A 20,924-nucleotide genomic window follows, 5' to 3' on the forward strand; every position below is an offset into this window, starting at 1 on the left:
ATTTTTGTAGAGACCGGGTTTCACCATGTTGGCCAGGCTGGTCTTGAACTCCTGACCTCAGGTGATCCGACCACCTCCACCTCCCAAAATGCTGGGATACAGGCGTAAGCCACTGCGCCCAGCTATATCAGCTATTATGACTGCTCATATTATATGATGAGCTCTTTTTTTTTGAGATGGAGTTTCACTCTTGTTACCCAGGCTGGAGTGCAATGGCGCGATCTTGGCTCACTGCAACCTCCGCCTTCTGGGTTCAGGCAATTCTCCTGTCTCAGCCTCCTGAGTAGCTGGGATTACAGACATGCGCCACCATGCCCAGCTAATTTTTTTTTTTTAATTTTTAGTAGAGACGGGTTTCACAATGTTGACCAGGATGGTCTCTATCTCTTGACCTCGTGATCCACCCGCCTCGGCCTCCCAAAGTGCTGGGATTACAGGCTTGAGCCACTGCGCCCGGCCTATGATGAGCTCTTAGGGGTTGGATTGGAATCTCCAAAACGCCTGTCCTCCTTCATGCAGAAGAGAAGGGGAAATCCCAGCTACTCAGGAGGCTGAGGCAGGAGGATTGCTTGAACCTAGGATGCAGAGGATGAAATGAGCTGAGATCATGCCACTGCACTCTAGCCTAAGCAACAGAGTGAGACTCTGTCTCAAAAAAAAAAAAAAAGGAGGTGGGGAAGAAGGGGAAACAATAGAGGCGCTTTGCTGAGGATAGAGAGGAGCTGAGCCACCAGCAGGGCAGCACCAGGTCGCATGCCATGGTCCTCCACTGGGCCTCCTCCCCAAGTTTCTCTTCTTCTCTCTGGGCTTACCATCTATTGTACTGGAGGGAGGTGAGGCCCTTGAGGGAAGCTAGGGTGCCTAGATGGGCAGAGGGTGCCACGCTGTCATCTGAAAGGGGCCTTCAAGGACAGGAAATCACAGACCTGAATGTTGTCTGTTTCTATCCCATTTCACTGCAACCTGATTTCCCTGAGAATTAGTCTGTTTCCTGCTCCTGTTCTTACAATGGACAGTGGTGTGGGCCTCCCCTAGGAGGGGTCCCCTGGGCTTCTCCTGGAACTTTTGAGGAAGATCAGCAGCCAAGTAAGTCATTTTGAGCCCATAAGCCCTGAATCGAGGGCTCTGCTTAAATAACCAGCCCTTCCTGAGCCCTCTCTCTCCTTTATTTCTCCAGTGAGAAATGTCCCCTGTATTCCTGAGGTTTCACATGATCCAGTGTCAAGGGTCTGCACTTTGACATTTAAGTCACAGGAAAAGAAGCCACCAGTGTGGGATCTGCTTGAGTTGTTATACAAGTGTGAGTCCACCTCCCAGAGATCCTGAGATCCTACCCCAGGGAGACTCCAACTGCTGGGCTTGGCAAGGTGGCTTTTTCACTCTCTTCTCCCTGCCCACTCCTGGCATGCAAGCCCTCTTCCTACAAGTGTTTGCCACTGACCTCCCAAACCCTCCCCTGTGCCAGGGACTGACTGACAGGAGGGTGGAGAGCCCTGTCAGATAGTAATGCATGCCTGGTGGTCTTCCCCCAGGCAGTGGCAGTGTTAGAATTCAGAAGCCAGACCAGTGATGAGAAAGATCAGGTCTTTACTGCAAAATCATTCAAAACTCACACGGCAGTAATTCCTTCAATACATTGCAAAGACTTCTCAGGGCCAGAGCCCCACTCACTATCAACAGTGTATTGCATAAAATAACATTTTAAAAATAGTGTGGGCACTACCTTTTGGGGAGGAAGAGTCAGTGCATCTGAAAGCACTGGCCTCTTCTGGGGAACCGGCCCCCCAGGGCCTCATCCCTGCTGCCTCTAAGGGCACCTTCGGGAAGAATCTGCACAGGCCCAAGCCCTCCCCATGTCAGGCTCCTGCCCACTCAGGGATGGGGCAATGAGGGCTCTGATCGGGCTGGGCTTGTGTTGGAGCATTTATGTGGGCCATGGCGGGTGCATAATCCAGCTCCTGGCTTAGGAGGCGTTGGTGTCTGGGCACAGGTGCACGCCATGACCAGGAGAAGTTGTGTACAGCCTCCACCTGCCTGCCACCACCGCCTCTGTTCTGCTGCACAGGCATCTAGCTCCAAGGCTGGGTGGGTGACTCAGCAGCTGATCGCCCCCAGGGATGGGTGAGCGTGGGCTCATCTCTGACAGTGACAGGTGGATCTCCACCTGAGGCCTCAGACTCCAAGCTAAGCACAGGCAAGACAGCCAGACGAGGGTCTTCTCGGGCCTGCTGGGTTCAGGAGATGTCGGGGAAGGTGTCAGATCAGCAAACCCACATTTCTCTGAAACCTGGAGGGCCTGAACATCACTTTGCAAACAATTCCAGGCTCCTACCCCAGCCCGAGACCCCTTCAAAGGCAATTCTGCTCCAGGAAGTTCTGTCTCCAGGGTCCTGGCTGGGCAAGTTCAGTGATGCTTTAGGAATTCATGGCTTTGTGAGGCCGAGGCTGCATCCACAGGGCAGCTCCCCCGCAGGCCCTGCACAGCTTAGGGCAAAGGACCAAGTCACTTCACGGTCTCTGGGGTCCTGCCTATTTGAGTCCCGGCAGGGGTCAGTCAGGCCGAGAGTGTGACCCCGAGAGCCCACCAAGGCGGGCCTGGAGCATCTGCAGCAGCGCCCGTCTGTAGAGGGGTGAGGAGGGCACGGGGATCGGGGGTGGGCAAGGCGGCACCCTCCCTAAACCCAGGAGGGCTCAAAGTGCTGACAGTGCTGGTTTTCAGTCATTTCTCCTTCTCCTAATGGGGCCAAGGCCCCAGGCTAGAGAAGAGCTAGGGGCTCCCACGCTGAGAAAGGGGTGGGCTCAGAAGGCGAGATGCAGTGGGGTGGGGAGTAAAGAGGAGACAGAAGAGAAGCGGAGTTACCAGGACTGGCCCTGCCCTGCCGACAGGAGGTTTGGCACTGGCAGTGAGGGCCAAGGAAAGGCACCAGGTAGGCCCACAGGCCCTGTCCCAGCAGTGGCCTGCCTGCCAGCCACCCTCTGTCTCCAGGCCAGGCCTGAGTGGCTCCTGTGCATCCACTAGGAGTGAGAATGTCTGGATTTCTTGGGTGACTTGTGTAGCGTCAAGAATAAAAAAATACTTTCTATTGAAATATGAATGGGAAAAACCCACCTTAAAAAACTAGACCTTTTAAATCAGAAATGTGGAATTGAAAATGCTTCCAAGTCTCCATTCCACAGTGTGTGAGCGGCCCTAACAGAGGCGCTGGGACACTGGTGAGCCAGGGCCTGGTAAGTAAAAGGCCTGTCTCCCCCGAGACAGGGAGCATCTGGTGGTGTTCTTGCCTCTGCAGCAGAGGGGTGGTGAGAGGGTCAGGGCACATGATGGGGGTTCCTGGGCTTTCTCTGGGAGGCCGGTGCTCTGGTCACGTCTGAGGGTCTTCCTGACAAGGGGACACAGCTGTGATGTGGTGAGTATCCTGAGCTGACGGCAAACCCAGCTGGAATGGCTGAGCCACACTCACCCCCAGCCTTCAGAGCAGGGTCTGCAGATGGGCATCAGGTGAAAACGTTTTGTTCCTGGTACTTGCGCCGGCGGGCACAGCGGGGGCAGCCCTTCTTCACCACAGCCTGGCAGCTCTGGTGGAAGACGGTCTTGCACTCGGCACACCTGGGGAGAGAGCAGCACGCCTGCTGGTGTGAGCTGGGCTGGAGATTACCCTGTGGACACACTGGTCAGCGCTTTTGACCAGAACCCATGATACAGCTGTGATGTACTGTGTAACCCATGCATGCACACTGTGCCTCTCTGTCCCGGAACTGGAGATTCTTGTAACAGTGCTTATACATCACACGATGCACACAGATATTCTCTGTCCTACTGCATTTTCATAAATGCTGCTTGAGATTCATTAAAGATTTCTTTCCTATATTTAAAAACATTTACTTACTTGATTGTTGAGGCAGAGTCTTGCTCTGTTGCCCAGCCTGAAGTGCAGCGGCACAATCTTGGCTCACTGCAACCTCTGCAAGGATTCAAGCAATTCTCCTGCCTCAGCCTCCCAAGTAGCTGGGATTACAGGTGCCCACCACCATACCTGGCTTACTTTTGTGTTTTTAGAGGAGACGAGGTTTCACCATATTGGCTAGGCTGGTCTCAAACTCCTGACCTCAAGTGATCCACCCACCTCGGCCTCCCAAAATGCTGGGATTACAGGCATGAGCCACTGCATCCAGCCAAGACTGTGTAAGTTTAAAAACTCAGCCCCAGGCCCATTCAGGGCTGAATCCTGACCAGTGAACACAAAAAGAATGAATGCTCCCAGTTCAGTTCTCCACTCCCACATGGGATGCAGGAAGGTTTGGATAAATTTTTCCATTGAGAGGTTGCTGATAATGAGCAATAACTGGGAACAAGAGGGATCATTTCAGCAACAGAGGCAGTGGCGGCAGGTACTACCCATGAGGTGCCCACTTTGTGCCTAGTCTCACACCAACAATGCAGAGCAGTAACTCATACAACCCTCCTCAACCCATGTATACACTGAGGTGCCAGGAGGCTCCACTCAGAGAGCCAGTAGCCACCTCTTCTTTAGGAAGACAGACGGTTCCGCAGAGGCAGAGTAGTCCTGGGAGGGCTTGTCTGTCCCGAGCTGGACCGGAGCTGGCCATGACTGCCCAGGGCATGGGCTGCCCTGAAGAACTGCACCACCCCTTGGCACGGCACAAAGTGGATGTTCAATACGTTCCTGCCCAAAGATCAAGGCCTGCTGCCCTGCATGGTTGGGCCTGGCTGTGGGCATGGGGGAGGGTGGGGCTGGAAGGCGGCTGGCTGGGTATCCCTCATACCTGACTGTGGTGTCAAACTCAAAGGGAAAGATGATGTCGTGATGGTGGCAGATCTGGCAGATGAAGCCTCGCTGGGTGCACAGGTCGCAGTGGTAGACATGCTGGGAGGCAAATTCAATCAGGGCCTTGAGGAATCCTTCATATACCCCATCTGCGATCTACGGAGGGCAAGTAGGAATCCTTCATACACCCCGTCTGTGATCTGTGGTGGGCTGGTAAACTGAGGCACCAGGCCTTTCAAGCAGCTGCACTGAGGCATCATGGCACCCTGCCTGGAGAACTTCTGCCCCCAGTTTCCATGTGGGCAAGGAAAGAAAACCTCCCTGAATCAGGCTCCCTGAATCAGGCTCCCTGAATCAGGCTGAGCATCCAGCCTGTGGATGCCAAGGTTGCTGGGGGCTTATGGAATTTATAGATGAGACCCAAATCCACTGTGCTCTCCCCTTGGGGAAAGGAGTATTCCATTCTCTTCCCTGTGATCCTGGGATTGCTGGAGTGCTTGTTTATCCAGGGGGGCTGGGGGTATCCGTCCCTGCCCAGGAAGCTGGGGCGGCAGAGCAACCCATCCTAAGCTGCAGAAAAGCTGAAGATTGCCGTCTTCTTCAGCAAACTACAGACAGCTCTGTCCCATCTTCCTTGCTGATTTCTCCTAGAATGAAGTCTCTCTAGAGGTCTGGGCAGGGGAAGCATGACACTCACCTGCTGGAGGTCAGCAACACTGAACCTGTGTGGAGACTCCAAGAGATAATTCCTGTGGTTGAGCCTTCAAACAAAACACAAACGACTCTTTAGAAAGGTTTCCAAGACCTGGGCCAAGCTGTACTGTTTGTTTTCATTCCCCTGGTGCTGCTTACCAGGCAGACACTTCCCTCCTGGGTGGGGCAAGGGCTAGGAGTGCAATTTGGCCTGCCCGGGCTTGGGACCTGGTCTTCAAGGTAACTAAGTAGCTGGTGGTACCTTGGGCAAGTTATTTAACCTCTCCGAACCTCTGGTTTCCCTCCCTGGGAAACGGAGTTGTCTGGGTTAAGTAACTTATTTAAAGCATTTGGCTTGGTGCCAGGCTCACAGTAAACATGTAATTAATCATGAGGAGGAGGATGGGTTCTGACACCTGGGACCAGGAACTGGACAGTCATTCATTTGATCCTCACAATAATCCTGTGAGGCTGGTACTATCATAACCCCAATTTCGAGAAGAGGAAACAGAGGTTAAATCACTTGGCTGAGGTCACACAGCTAGTAGGTGGGAGAGCTGGAGTTTGAACTCAGGGGCCTGGCTCCAGAGCCTGCACCCTTGTCCACCTGGTGAATGCCTAGAGATGTAGGCTGTTGTCATTACTGCCACCATTACAAACCAGGGACAGGGCTGGGGACAGTAATGCACAGGATGTGGCCTCTGCTCTGCTGTGGCCCCTGGCTTGGCTGAGGGACAGACATTCAAGTGTTTGGTTTCAGTGCTACATGAGCAAGTGAGACGTGTCCTAGGTACAGCTCACTTCAGAGCAGATCCCATTTCAGAGGTGGCAATGGGAGCAGAGGACAAGGGCTGAGCCGCTAACATGGCTCTAGTTTCTACCACACCAATGGCAGGGATCCAAAGGGCCCCATCCTGAGAGACGGAGAGGAAACAGCTGCAGAAGGTCCCCTGGTACAAAACCTGCCCGGTCTTGCTGTGTTTGTTTGGGTACTGGGGGTGAGGGTTTATTCCAAGTCAGAGGACACTTGGGAACCTGCCCCAGGATGCCCCAGACATCTGGGGACAGGATGATGCCAGCCCTGGGTCTGGGCCTCCTGAGTGCAAGCTGTGGAGCATCTGGAATGGGGAGGCTTGGCTTTGTCCCAGCTGGTGGCCTCAGCTGTAGCCTAGGGGAGCCCAATCTGGGGTGGAGACGGTGAGTTCCACCAAGCAGCCATGCAGGCCGAGATGCCAACTGGCCCCTTGGTTTACCACGCTGGTATCCCCAGTAAACTTCCTGCACTCTAGGAAGGGGAGCTGCCATTTGTCACAGAGAAAACATGGGACACAGCAGGCCGGGGGGTATACAGGTTGGGCCTGAGCTGGCAGGAGGAGTGGGCTGATCTGGATGGAGAATTAGCTTTGCCATCTGTCCTCTGACCACACTGTGGAAGCCCCTGTGCCCTGGGCCTGTCACCCTCTCAGCAAGGGCTTGCAACTGGCTTCTCCACAGCACTCAGCAAGGCCAGAAGGGAGAGAGCGCTGGCCCAGGGGTGAGAGGTCACTTCCCCTCCTGGCCTCCAGGAGAGAAACTCATGCACTGAGGCATAGCCAGGCCTACTCAGGGCCTCAGTTTCTCCACCCATACAATGAAGAATACCCTCTTTGTCCTCTGGCATGAGGCTGGCTACCTGGGAAAGAGAACAGAGGAATCTGGAGGGCTCTTTGGGAGAGAGGAAGATGAGGGAGAGGTTGAATCTTAGCTCCTGGAACTGATGAAGTGATGGGGAAGGAAAGGGCCTGGCAAGGGCTAGAAGATCGGGGAACATGAGTAGGGGGCCTGGGTACCACCTGTCTCCTGAGCCCTGGATCCTCCTCTGCCCACCCCTCCCTGGCTGTTGGGAAGGACACTGAGGTCTGGTGGGTGGACAGTGTGTGAGGCATTTTGTGATAGCTTTCTCCCAAGAGCTGGAGAAGACACTTTCAGGGGCTTCTTGGCACTTGGAGACATGTCCCAGGTCTGCTGGAGAGAACCTGGCCAGGCAGCTGCCACTAGTGCAGGCCAGCTCCTCCCTGACTTCCCGTCCCACATCCAAGACCTGCCTGTTGCCTCAGCCCTCTCAACCTCCCCTGTGGCTGACTTGGTCCAGACCCAGCTCCCTGGGTTAATTACTAACACCAGCCGACACCCAGGGCTCTCCCCTTCACAAACTGCACTCCCCTGGGGCCAGAATGGTCTTTTTGTTTGTTTTTGTTTTTGAGACAGAGTCTCACTCTGTCTTCCAGGATGGGGTGTAGTGGCATGATCCTGGCTCACTGCAACCTCCGCCTTCTGGGTTCAAGCCATTCTCCTGCCTCAGCCTCCTGAGTAACTGAGATTGCAGGCGTCTACCACCATGCCCTGCTAAGTTTTGTATTTTTGGTAGAGTAAGGGTTTCACCATGTTGGCCAGGCTGGTCTTGAACTCCTGACCTCAGGTGATCCACTTGCCTCAGCCTCCCAAAGTGCTGGGATTACAGGCATGAATCACCTCACCCAGTCTTTTCAGAGTGGTCTTGTCTAAGCTGCTGATCAGAAGTGACAGCCCCATGCTCAAAACCCTTCAATGGTTGCCCATAGGTGGCAGATCAAATCCAAAGGCCCTGCACCTGCAGCCCGCTGCCCAGAACCCCTCAAGGTCCTAAGTGAGCTGTGCTCCTGCCCGCCTGCTATTGGTCCTCTAGCCAGGAAAGCCAGGTTCTCCCCTGCCCTTTCTGCTCTTTCCTCATTTTTCTAAGCCCCAGTTCAATAGACACACAATACCACTGGTGTTGTGGCAGCACGTGTGTGTGGACAGAGTGCCGGGCAGAAGCAGGGATGGTGGGCTCTGACACGGGCTAACTGAATGGTCTGCTTTATTCCCTTTCATAAATGCCTCTCCCTTGGAAGACTGACCTTTGTAAAGAAGAAAAACATTTTAGAAGAAAAAAGGAAAATAACTCCATGCCCTCAGCTCAGATGGCATCTCCTCTGGGAGCTCCTCTGGCCCCTGCCAAGGTTGGATCAGTTGCCTTCAGGGCAAATACTATGCTGACCCAGGGCTTGAGGGCACATACTACGCTGACCCAGGGCCATCTGTGGCCCAGACTCTGAGTCCCTCATGCAGCCCTCACCACTGCTCAGGAGGCCACAGGTATGGAGGAATCACTGGCCCATTTTATAGATGGAAAAGCTGGACCCAGAGAAGTGAAGCAATTTTCCCGACTCATAGTGAGTGAGGGGCTAGGGAGGGGCTGCTGCCATGCTCTTTCCTCTGCTCCATGGTTTCCATGGGACTTCCACAGGCACGGCCCTGCCCTTTAGCAGACTGAGCACATAGCAGGAGTACAGTGCTGCTGCCCAACGACAGAGCAGGAGGGCCAGGGAGAGACAGACAGGGCTGCCCCTGGTGCCCACAGAGACAGGTCAGTAAAGCTGATGAACAAACTCTCTCAGCAGCGCAGGGATGGGTGAATGGGGCTGGGGCCCACAACGTACCCCACAGGCCGCTTGTCTACACAGGTCTGCAGACCTCTGCAGGCTCCTTGACCAGGGAGGGTAATGAGGCCCCACCTGACTCCAGAGATTTCACCACCTGATTAGGTGGGCTGGAGGGTAGTCTCTCTGGAGCCCTGAGTCATGGGCTCTCAGAGGTAGCGAGTGAGTCCGCGCACTCCAAAAGGTGGAGACCCAGTCACCCACAGATGCTTGGGATGGACAGAGCCTCCTGGGGCAAAGCCTTCTAGGCTCTAGGGTCCTACATGGTGGCCCCCAGAGGGCTTTCTATTCTTCCAGGCCCTGCAGAGGAGACCAAGGCTCAGCTGGCAGCTGTGGGGCCAGAGTCTCCTCTTTCCCTAGGGGAGAGCACCCTGCAGCACCCCTTGAGAGCCCCAGGGGACCTGCTTGGGGCACACTCTGGCCCTGAGGAGGCCCAGCTCTGGGAGCACTACATCCAGGATGGAGGAGGCAGCCTTCAGAAAGGTGCTCTCTGGGACAACCCTGTGGGGAGGGAAGGCCCAAGCTGGTCCCTGCCCCGAGAAACCCAGCAGAGGCGGACTTGAAGCCCATGCTGGGCAGTAGGCACAGGCAGGCTTCTCCACCTGAGGTCTGCCCTCCTGAGGGCGAGGGTGAGCAGAGCCCTGGGAAGGCTGCAGCCCCGGCCTGTGACCTGAGGACTAGGACACATTTATGATAGGCTGGGAGAGGCCCAGCATCACATCCCATCCCTGAGCACCAAGGGCCCCAGGCCCTAGGTAAGAGAAGCTTCTTGAAGGGCATCCTGAGGGCCCTGCCCTGATGACATCATCTTTGGAGAATTTCAGGAGGGAGGCTGCTGTGGGACAGGGAAGAGGTGAGAACATCTGGCCCTTGTCTGCTCTTGCCACACTCCCTACTTCCCTCCTAGCTGTGGCCAAAGTTCTCCCTGGGCTTTCCATGGATGGTGACTTTGCTCATGGCCTATGCGTGCTGTTCCTTCTGTGTGGAATACTCTTTCCGCTTTGCCTCCCCTTTCTAATTATTCCTCATTTTTCAGGTCTCACCTTAGAAGTCACTTCCTCCAGGAAGTCCTTCCTGTTTTGTCCTCCTCTGATCTGGGCTAGATGTCAAGCCTCTGTGCTTCTAGGATGTCCAGCCTCTCACCCTGGATGGAGTTGCTGGCTTTCCCACCTGTCTTCTGTCTCACCCTCACCCTGCATGGAGTTGCTGGCTTTCCCTCCTGCCTTTCCTGCCAGGCCAGAGGCTTCCGGAGGGCTGGCCCTGGCTCTGCCCTGCTCAGTGTTGGAGCCCACACACCTCGCCAGGTGTGCAGTGCTTAGTATGTTCTCAGTCTATGTTTGGGAGTGAACAAATGGATACATGAACAAAACCCCAAAATCACTCCCAAAAGATGTGATCGTTTCCCAGGCCCAATAGGAAGATCTCTGCCCAGGTTTCCTCCAGGGGGATGCCTTACACTGGGCACTGCCCCCTGTGTGTGTGTGTGCACAAGTGCCTGCATGTTTGTACATTTGTGTGTACATTCATGTGTGTGCGTATGTGTTTGTGTGCATGGGCACATGTGCATGTGTGTCTGTGTGTGCATATTTGTGTGCATGCACATGTGTGTGTACATGCACACACATGCACGTAGTGGGTGCTCACCTCTTGCTGAGCTCCTTCAGGGCGCCGCTGCGGCACAGACCCAGGTAATCCCCCAGGAGCTTCAGCTGTTCCCGGCTTCTCCCGATGAGGTGCATCTGCTCCACATGCTCGTACAAAGACGCATTCACCATCTGCAGGTTGATGAGGGGCTGGGCCCGGATCTGCGTCAGGAACTTCAGGGCCTGCCTGCAGATCTGGGGGTATCACCAGGCATTGGGGGTGGGAAGGAATGGCTGTTCAGTGAGCACTGCCCAGCCAGGTGCCACCTGACCTGCTCACTTACCTGAGGGGCTAGCTTCATTTTACAGATGGGGAAACTGAGGCTCAGGGAGATGAGGGGATTTGGCCAAGGTCACCCAACTTGTGAATGGTACAGTCAAGCTCTGAACCCAGTTTATCTGACTCCCAAACCCACTCTCCCTCTAACGGCAAGGGTCGCTGCCCCCTCCCCAACCATGCTATGAGGGAGGGACTGCTCTCCTTGCTCTGGTTAACACCCCGCTGGGCCTCACAGATCCTTTCCTGTCCTTCCCCCTACTAAAGGAAACAGGCACTCCCATCTGCGCCCCGACTCAGGAACCAGGTGACTGGCTGAGTCAGGCTCCAGCCACAGGAAGCCACAGATCAGACACAGCCCAACAATAGGCTTCCCCAAGCTCCCTCAGTTCACACCAGCAGCAACACCAGGGCTCCGTGTGCAGCTGAATGATCCGTCTCAGTCTGTCCTGGCTGACAGGGTGATGAAGGTTCTACCCTCGGCCCTGATCCTAATACCAATGCCAACAATTGAGTGCCTACTATTGCAAAACACTGAGCCAGGAACTTGACCACAACCCCTTTATCCTCAGAATGACCCGTTAGGGAGGGTGTCCCATCCCCATTTTCTTAGATGAGGAAACAGAGGATTAGAGCAGCTAGCGTGGCTTATAAAACCTGCCTGCAGAACCTGCCAGGTCTGAGCTGAGGTGTCATCTCTAAAACCAGGCTGCTGCACTCACCAGAAGCCCCCTCCACTGCATTTTTTTTTTTTTTTGAGATGGAGTCTCGCTCTGTTACCCAGGCTGGAGTGTAATGACAGCTCACTTGAACCCTCCTGGGTTCAAGCGATTCTCCTGCCTCAGCCTCCTGAGTAGCTAGGATTACAGGTATGTGCCACCACGCCTGGCTAATTTTTTATATTTTTGGTAGAGATGGGGTTTCACTATGTTAGCCAGTATGGTCTTGATCTCCTGACCTCGTAATCTGCCCGCCCTGGCCTCCCAAAGTGCTGAGATTACAGGCGAGAGCCAACTCGCCTGGCCTCGATCTTTAACATCTTAATTAGTCCTCTCTTTACATATTTTCTTTTATTTGTGGTGGCTTTGTTTTTGACACTATTACAAATTATTACCTTTTAAAATAGTAATTTGTTTGCTGATATATAGAAATGAAATTGATTTATTTGACTGTTGTATCCAGCAACCTTTCAAATTCTAATAAATTGTGTAGGGAAAAAAATCTGGCGTTGGAGTCAGAACTGAATTGAATCCTGCCTCCACCACGTTCTACCTATATGACCTGGTGAAACTCATCCCTCTCTGTGACTCAGTTTCCTCATCTGTAAAGTGGGGAAAATGAAAGCAACTAAGGTCCATGGGTTTGGGGCCTTTTCGTTTGCTGTTGCTGCTGTAGTGCTGAGGCCTGGCACTCAGCAGGATGTCAGCCCAGGACTGAGGCTTCTTTCTCATGGGTTTATTTTGCATTTAGAATAAAGGAGGTATTCCAGGAGAGTTCCTGGCACAGGGTCTGCCAGGTGGCACATCCTCAGTAAATGTGAGCCTGCTATCAGCTGCTGTATGAGTGCCTGGTGTGGCTCTGTTGTCCCCTTAAGGGTTAGAGGACCGAACAGGCCCTCAGGAGACTTGCCCCTGTATTCGGGGGTTGGAAGGACCTCTGACCTCCCGTCTTCCAGCTCCACCAGCATCTCTCACCTCCCCTAGCATGGACAACGCCTTCTTTTCCTGTAGCCTGGGGCCCTGAGTTACCAGCCCCTACACCCCCCACCCCCCAGCCTAGGGACAGCCCAATGGCAAACTCCTGGTGACTTGGGTCAAACTTTTATTCTCCAACCCTAACTCAGCTCTTCCCATGACTTGGCCCCAGGCCTTGGGTGAGGCTCTGATGAAATAACACAAAGGAATGTGCACTGAACACTGCCAAGTGCTGCAGATGGGCAGGGGCTTTGTGCTCCCCAGTGACTGTTCCTATCCTGTGGGAATGGAGGAGACAGACAAAGAGAGAAGCCCCACTCCTGGGCTGACATCCTGCCAGTGCCAGCAGGCCTCAGCACAAACGGGTTAGCCAGAACAGCAATGGCAAACGATAAGGCCCCAAACCCATGGGCCAGCCACTTTCTATCTTGAATTTTCCTGTCTTTCCTAAGCCAGCAATCTTTGAGAGGGAGAGTAAGCTGAGGACTTCCTGATTTCAGATATTCCTAGAGAAGGATTGTAATTTTCTAGTTAGAAAAGGAAGTGAAAAGGAAGTGGCACAAGAATGAGGGCAATGAATCTTCCAAGGAGATGGCTCAACAGAAGTATCAGGGTCCTCTAAATAGTGAACGTGTTTTATGATCAAAGGGTTCTTTGCATTTTTGGTGATTTTGTGGTTTAATTTCCTCTATGTAGTTAGTTAAATATTTAACACTGAGAGCAGGGGTGGGGATAAGGCAAACAACAAAAAAGCAAAAATGAAGCCAACTTCTGCAGTGGGGGAGGTTCCCCCACCAGGGACGTGGAAGCTAAGGTTGAACTGACTCAGAGAGTCACCCTCCCTGCACTATGATGAAGACACATCCACACATCAGGACTACACAGCTGGCAGGCCCTGGCTCTCCAGAGGAGCAAACAGCTTCTTCCTTGTGTTTCTGTGTCTGTCCTAGTAGAAATCTGTGCCCTTGGAAGAAAACTAAGTTTGCACCCCTTGAGGCAGACACTAAGTGAATGAGATAGATGGGTGAATAGGTGGATGGCCCAGGGCAGGAGGTATGACAGGCCCTGGGGAGGGAAAGGACTCTGTTCTGACAGGCACACACTGCCACACCTGCCCGCTCAACAACCCCGACACAGACATTGTTGTTAATCCTCCCTTTATAGATCAGGAAATGGAAGTTAATTTGCTTGTGGTGACACAGCAAGAAAAGTGGCTAAGTTCAGCTGGAGAAAAGGAAAATTCTCAAAGACTTTAGGATACATTTTATTCAAAAGCATCTGGTGAACTTAAAAAAGTACCCAAGGTATAATATTAAGTGAACTAAGCTTGTTATAAAGCAGTATGAGTCCTGTCTGATCTCAACTTTACAAAAAATAGATGCATGTGTCAATAAATGCACAGAGAAGGGTATACCCAGAAATGTTAATAATGGTGATCACTGGGTTATGACACAGAATTTTGATTGGTCTTTGGGCTCTTCTGTAATTTTGAAATGTTAAACAATAACCACGTATTATCTTAATAATGGGGGAGGCACAGAAAAAGTGCTTTTCAAAAACATGAAATAAATAAGCCCATGCAGGGCCTGCGGGGATGCAGTCACCTGGGCCTCATAAGGCTGGCAAAGGCAAGGATAACTGCTCCAAGGTATAGCCAGCTCACTGGCCAGCCCATCTACCCATCTACCTACCTATTCATCCATCCACCCACTCATTTACCCATCCATCTACCTATCTATTTACCCATCCACCTACACATCCAACCATCCATCAATCTACCCATCCACCTACCCATCCACCCATCCACCTACCCATCTACCCATCCACCTAACCACCTCCCCATTCACCTACCTACCTACCCATCCACCTAGCCATGCATCTATCTTATCTATCTATGTATCTATCTATCAATCAATCAATCATTTATCTGCTGGTGCCTTAAGCAGTTATGTTTGTAGCTGCAGGAAATCATCCTCAGACTCCCTCCTGGGGACCAAGACAGCCACCGATGGTACTCTGCCCAGGTCTGCGGGCAGGCGCCAAGCTTTTCTCTTGGTTAGCCACCCCCACCTCACAGTGCCTGAACCAGTGACCCTGGCTTCCCTTGTTCAGAGGAGCCAAATTCCTCTAAACAGATGAACAGCAGCAGCAAAGAGGAGTAAACACCCCTCTGCCTCTCCGCAGCCCTGAATGGCTATGACAGGCTGGGCTCGAGACTTACCGGGCGCTTGGTGAGGTCCCAGTTGTGGATGATCCTGGCTGGAATCACTGAGGCATCGTCTTGGTGGCAGATGTCACAGTAATAGAGGCCAGAGAAGGCACAGAGCTTGGGTCGTACAAAGGAGAAGCCGATCTGCCGGGAGCAGCCTGGGGAGATGGGCAGAGTGAGTGGTGTGGCCAGAGTCAGCTCCTAGTAACCTGGGAGCTGCTGTGGTAGAAAGGATCTGCTAGTTTTTTTTTTAAAGGTAAGTGCAAAGATAAGAATAACCACCACTTGTATTTCCACCACTCAGAACCACCCCCATTCATTAATCTTTACAACACACTGTAAGAACTATCATTATTTTACAGCTGAAGAAATAGATGCTCAGAGAGGTCACACAGTGATGAAGTGGCATGGCTGGCATTCAGATCTGGGTTTGGCTGGTTCCAGAGCCTGCATTCAGTTCCACTACCCCTTGCTGCCTGTGTCCAGTGTCCCCACTGCTGGCTCGGCAATGCCAGCCTCCTCTAGGTCCACCCCTCCACTGGGTCCCAGAATGGAAGGAGCAGAGTAGGGGTCTTGGTGAGCAGTGAAGTCGGGGGTGGGGGTGGGGCAGGGGCTGGGGTCAGGGCTGGCCACAGGGAGCGGAGGGGCAGCCAGCAGGGGGCAGGGCAGTCCGCACAGTGTCTGCTGCCTAGGACTGTGGGGCAGGGCTGGCTTCTGGCCCCTCAGTTGGAGGTGTCTCCACAGCTGGGGTCAGTGGGAGCAGGAGTGGGGTTTGCCCTGGGCAAAAAGCAAAGGCCCTGACTCAAATCCTGAACACATGCCCTACCTCCCCCAGGGGCAGGCAGAAGGGTCCCTGGGCCTTGGGACCTTAGGGCAGGCTCTGCTGCACACCAGCTGCCTCACCCTGACCTTCACCTAATTTCTTCAAGGCTCCATTTCAGTGTCTGTAAAATTCAGCGACTACCAGCTATTTTGTGGGGTTATTACAAAGCTTAAATGAGACAAGGTTCTGCAAGTGCCCTGCAAATTATGAAATACAACCCAGATGCCAGTGGTTGGTGTCTGCCACTGAGCCATGCCTGCTGGGTAGAAAGGAAACCCAAACTCCCATGTGGCACAGTCCCACAGGCAGGCTAGTGGGTGGCAGCCATGGTGAGAGCTGCCCCTGTAACATTCACACCCACAGGCGAGAAACTTTCTCCCAAGCCCCAGAGTCCCGGCTTCCTCAGGGCCTGGCCCCCACAGGCTGAACAGCAAAATGTGAGTGCTAGGGCAGGCTGGGGAGAGGCCAAGTGAGGCTTGCAGGTGTTTTCCGTAGTAAGCTCTGCTCTGCCTAGCTTCTCCCATCCTCCTGGGGCCAACCGCAGACCACTTCCTTTCAGACGCTTGAAGCAGGCTTCCCTCCAGTCCATGCCAACAGGATAGCTTCCAAACCAAGGATCAGCTTCTTGCTCTGGCCTTCTGCAGCAGGGCAACCCCCTTACAGGTCACCTGAGTGCCCCATGGTGATGGGATGCTATCTGCCTCTGGATGGTGGGGGTAGTGGGAGGAGCTAATAATGGAACGTGGGCAAGTGAACATCACGAAGCCTCGAATAATACCCTAGAGGGATGCCCTCTAGGGTCTTGTCTATGAGCACAGACTCTGGAACCCCCCTATTCATTAGTCTTTACAATACACTGTAAGAACTATTATTATTTTACAAATCTGCCTCTGGCCAGGCATGGTTGCTGACACCTGTAATCCCAGCACTTCGGGAGGCTGAAGCAGGAGGATCACTTGAGCCTAGGAGTTCAAGACCAGCTTGAGCAACATGGGGAGACCCCATCTCTACTAAAACAAGCAAGCAAACAAACAAACAAAAAAGGAAAATTCTGCCTCTGTCACTTACTAGCTGTGTGAGCCAGGGACCAGGCACTTACCAGCTCTGTGCCTCAGTTCCCCCCATCAACAGAGATGATAATAGTGACACCTATCTCTACAGGGTTGTTATGAGACTTAAATCAGATAATCCAAATAAAGCAGCTGGCCCAGAGCCCAGCACAGAAGTATTAGATTTGATGATGAGGAAGACACAGCAGTTGTACTGATTTGGAATAACATCCACAATGTAGGAAAGAACCAAGTTGCAGAACAATATATACAGCATTCAACATAGCAGCCAAGAGCCCCGTGTGCCCCCTTTAAATGTAGATGAATTTAAATGGAAAATTCAGTTGCTTCACTAAACTAGCCACATGGTAGCACCACGTGGCTCATAGCTACAGCACTGGACACACAGACCTAGGATATTTTCATCATTACAGGAAGTTCTATTGGACAGCACTGAATAGCACGAGCCCATTTTTATAATTAAAAAAACACTTATAAAAGCAGCAGAAATCTTTGGAAGGATACCACACCCCCGCTCTGAAAGAATGGGATAGTGGAGCAAGAAGAAAATGAAGGGGGCTGGGACTCCCTGAGCAGGGCAGTGAGCAGCCAGCCTGCCACCCATCAATGGGAGGTGGCAGGAGAGGGAAGGGGAGAGCTGGGTCCCCTGCCTGTGAGCTGGGCACTGGACCCAGCGGGAGCTGGGGAGGAGCAGAAGCTGCAGGGCAAGCCTCGTCTGCGGCCTCACCCCTAGGGGAAGGATGGGGCATTTGTGGGGAGTCTAAATCAGGAACCCGCAGGAGGCAGAACGAAGCTGACAGGCTGGGGGTGGCAGCAGAGCAAGTTGGCACCTGCGCAGAAGCAGCCTTGGGAGTCAAGGCCTTTCTCTGTGGGGATGGCCACCAGGTATTGTAGCAGGAAGCCATTCTCCCGGGTGGCAAATTTCAGCACCTCCTGACAGTTTTCATCCAGGCTCCCGCCCAGAGTCACCGCCTCCTCAGCTGTCTCTAAGTAGGATGCCAGGACTTTTCGGACCAGGTTCCTCCATAGGGTGGCCTCCTCAGCGTTCCCAGCCTGCAGCTTCAGGACGGCCTTGGCCGTGATGATTTTAAAGAAGGACGGGCCCCCAAGGCTTGTGTCCGGCAGGATGTCCCGTATGGTCTCCACGCCATGGCTGTCACTCAGCATCTTCTCATTGTTCCTGACGCGAAAGCATTTCAGAGCCTCTAAGGACAGGGAAAAAATATAGGGCATCCAGGTCCTGTCCATGTACAAGAACAGCAGGGACTCCTTGATGGCATCTGGCTCTGGAACCTGGGCAGAAGACCAGTCAAACTGTGTGCCCTGGAGGGCCACAGGCTCTGAGAGCAGGTCCGACTGAGAGGGGCAGCCGCCTTGGGGTGCCTCGGGGGAGTCCTCAGGTTGGTCTGGGTACTGCACGTTCACCCACTCATCCTCCTGCTGAGGCCGTACCTTCTGCAAGGCCTCCCGCACCCGGTCCAGCCAGTCCTCGGCTTCATCCTGGGAGGAGGCACGCAGGGCCAGCTTCTTGCCAGAGAAGACTAGCTCAAAGCGCCCGTCGCTGTGGGCTGGCCCCACAGACTCACAGCGCAGCAGGGAGCAGTTCTCCACACAGGTGCGCTCTTCGTTGCTCAGGTAGAGGCGGAACTCCAGCGGGGAGAGCTCACAGAAGAGCTCCTTCCAGATGCCCATCGCCCCCCGCCGCTCCACGGTGCCCAGCTTCATGAGACCCCGGAATGGGTTGGACAGTCCTGGAGGCAGAGGCAAAAAGGGACACATTAGACAGCGGGCCTGTCTCTGTCCTGCTCAAGGCAACCTCTGCTTCCTGATGCCCTGAAGTGCCTGTGAACTGTCCCCAGAACACAGGGCACTGTCACATGGGACCCTGAAAACTGGATGGGAACATCCCCATTCGCACCTCACCCCTGCTGCTCTTGCATCCTATATTTCACTGAGAAAATAAAAGCAACCAAAAGATCACCTCCACATGCCCTGCTCCCTTCACCCACCCCTTCCCTTCTGCTGCCAGGGATGAACCGAGTGTGCTTCTTTCCGTGAGGCCAAACCCACCATTTGTGTAGGAGGTCCTCCCTCTGCCACCTACTCAAGGACAAGGACATCTCTCCAGCAGTCCCCCTCTCCTCTGTCACTGCTTTCTTCCTTCTCCGTGGGGTGACTCCCATTGGCACACACGCTGTTCTTTTTCCCATCTTTAGAAACACCTCTCGTCTCTATGCACTTCCCTAATGACCACCATGTTTCTTGGGCCCCTTTATGGAAAACCTGTTTGAGGAGCTATCAAAACTCTTGGACTTGACCGGGCACAGTGGCTCACACCTGTAACTCCAGTACTTTGGGAGGCTGAGGTGGGTGGATCACTCGAAGTAGGAGTTCAAGACCAGCATGGCCAACATGGTGAAACCCTGTCTCTACTATAAATACAAAAATTAGCCAGGTATAGTGGTGAGCACCTGTAATCCCAGTTACTCCAGAGGCTGAGGCAGGAGAATCATTTGAACCCGTGAGACAGAGGTTGCAGTGAGCTCAGATCGCTCCATTGCACTCCAGTCTGGGCAACTGAGGAGTGAGACTCCGTCCAAAAAACAAAAACACTTTTGGTCTCTAGTTTCCCTGCTCCCATTCCTTCTGGAACCTGCTCCAAGTAGGCTTCTGTCCCCTCATTCTACTGATGCTGCTTTTGAGACGGCTGATGTCCTCCTTGTTGCCAACCCCCAGGGCCACTCCTCAGCCCTCACTCCTACCCTTCTGTTTCTGTGGCTCACTCCTCCCCATGGCCTCTCAGATTGGAGTGCCCAGAGCTCAGTCCCAGGTCCTGGTCTCTTCTCTGTGGATGCCACTTTCTCAATAATCTACCTGCTCTCAGGCTTTAGCTCCCAATTTTTATCTCCAGCCTGGCCCTTGCTCTTGAAATCCAGATTCATTTATCTATCTGCGCCATGCGTGTCCATTAGGATCTCAGCTGACAGGCCCAGAATGAATTCCTGCTGCCAACCTGCTTCTTCCTGAACGGTCCTTATCTCATCAAATGGCAAAATTCATCCTTCCAATTACTTGGGCTAAAAACCTTGGTGTCAGCCGGGCATGGTGGCTCAAGCATGTAATCCCAGCACTTTGGGAGGCCGAGGTGGGTAGATCACGAGGTCAAGAGATCGAGATCATCCTGGCCAACATGATGAAACCCCGTCTCTACTAAAAATACAAAAATTAGCTGGGTGTGGTGGTGTGCAGCTGTAGTCCCAGCTACTTGGGAGGCTGAGGCAGAATTGCTTGAACTTGGGAGCAGTGAACTAAGATTGTGCCACTGCACTCCAGCCTGGTGCCTGGAGTTTTGGTAACACCAAAAACCTTGGTGTTACCCTAGGTTTTCTTTCTTTCACAGCCTACATCAGCAAATCCTGTTGGCTCTGCCTTCCACACACATCTGGAATCCCCGCCTTTCCCAACCACACCCCACTCACTGTCATCTCTGGCCTGGCTCGTGATGTCAACCTCCTCTCCTCTCCCATAGTCCCTCAACATAGGAGCCACGATGACCTGTTTAAAGGGAAGTTAGAGCATGTCTCTCTGCCCCAAAACTCCACAGTGGCTGCCATCTCCCTTGGCAGAAGCCAAAGTGCTTCAGGTGGCCCACAGACCTCATCAGGTTGACCTCATCGCTCGCCACCCCGCTCCCATCTCCTCTCTTCTGCCACTCTGGTCTCCACTGTCCCTGGACAAGTCAAGTGCAGCCCTGGTGCAGGGTCTTTGCATTTGTTCTCCTTGCCTGAAACACGTTCATACTCATGCCTCCTTCCCTCCCTCCCCTCGAGTCTCCTCAAACCTCCCCTTATTGGTGAGGGCTTCTCTGGCTATCTTATATGCAATGGTCCACTCTACCTCCGCAGAGAGGGAGAGATTTACTGTCCTCCATAGCACTTATTACCACCTGAACACACACTATGCTTACTGGTTAATTTTATTTCCCATCTCCCCTAATAGAATCTAAATCCCATGAAGAGAGGGACATTGCTTTGCTTCCTGCTATGTCCCCAGCACCTAGAACAGTGCCTGGCATAGCACAGAGGCTCAATAATATTTGCTGAATGAATGAGTGGGTGAGTGCCTATGTATCCCAGGCTGCCCAAAGCTCCCTGCTCCCTGGGGTGTGACAACAACCAAGGTGTCCAAAGGACATACAATTCTCACTCCGCCAGTTTGGAACAGGCTTTGA

General features: G+C 53.2%; 1 protein-coding gene across 7 annotated transcripts in view; it reads right to left on the bottom strand.

Annotated features, from left to right (window-relative positions):
* Window positions 1-1,570: 1,570 nt before the first annotated feature.
* The window catches only part of PLEKHM1 (pleckstrin homology and RUN domain containing M1), a 53,877-nt gene continuing 34,523 nt past the window's right edge, over window positions 1,571-20,924 (bottom strand). For 3 of the 7 annotated variants that reach the window (XM_035303166.3, XM_035303162.3, XM_078373364.1), the window contains 6 exons: window positions 17,524-18,444; window positions 14,813-14,958; window positions 10,622-10,815; window positions 5,485-5,548; window positions 4,786-4,943; window positions 1,571-3,607 (listed from right to left, as the gene is read on the bottom strand). In XM_035303166.3, the coding sequence (XP_035159057.3) occupies window positions 3,496-3,607; window positions 4,786-4,943; window positions 5,485-5,548; window positions 10,622-10,815; window positions 14,813-14,958; window positions 17,524-18,444 (1,595 nt within the window). In that variant the 3' untranslated portion in view covers window positions 1,571-3,495. The remainder of the gene's footprint in view (window positions 3,608-4,785; window positions 4,944-5,484; window positions 5,549-10,621; window positions 10,816-14,812; window positions 14,959-17,523; window positions 18,445-20,924) is intronic. The other 4 variants (XM_035303163.3, XM_078373365.1, XM_035303165.3 and 1 more) reach the window with 3 other exon arrangements.

The sequence above is a fragment of the Callithrix jacchus genome, chromosome 5, assembly GCF_049354715.1.
Source record: "Callithrix jacchus isolate 240 chromosome 5, calJac240_pri, whole genome shotgun sequence".
In the NCBI taxonomy this organism is placed as follows: domain Eukaryota; kingdom Metazoa; phylum Chordata; class Mammalia; order Primates; family Cebidae; genus Callithrix; species Callithrix jacchus.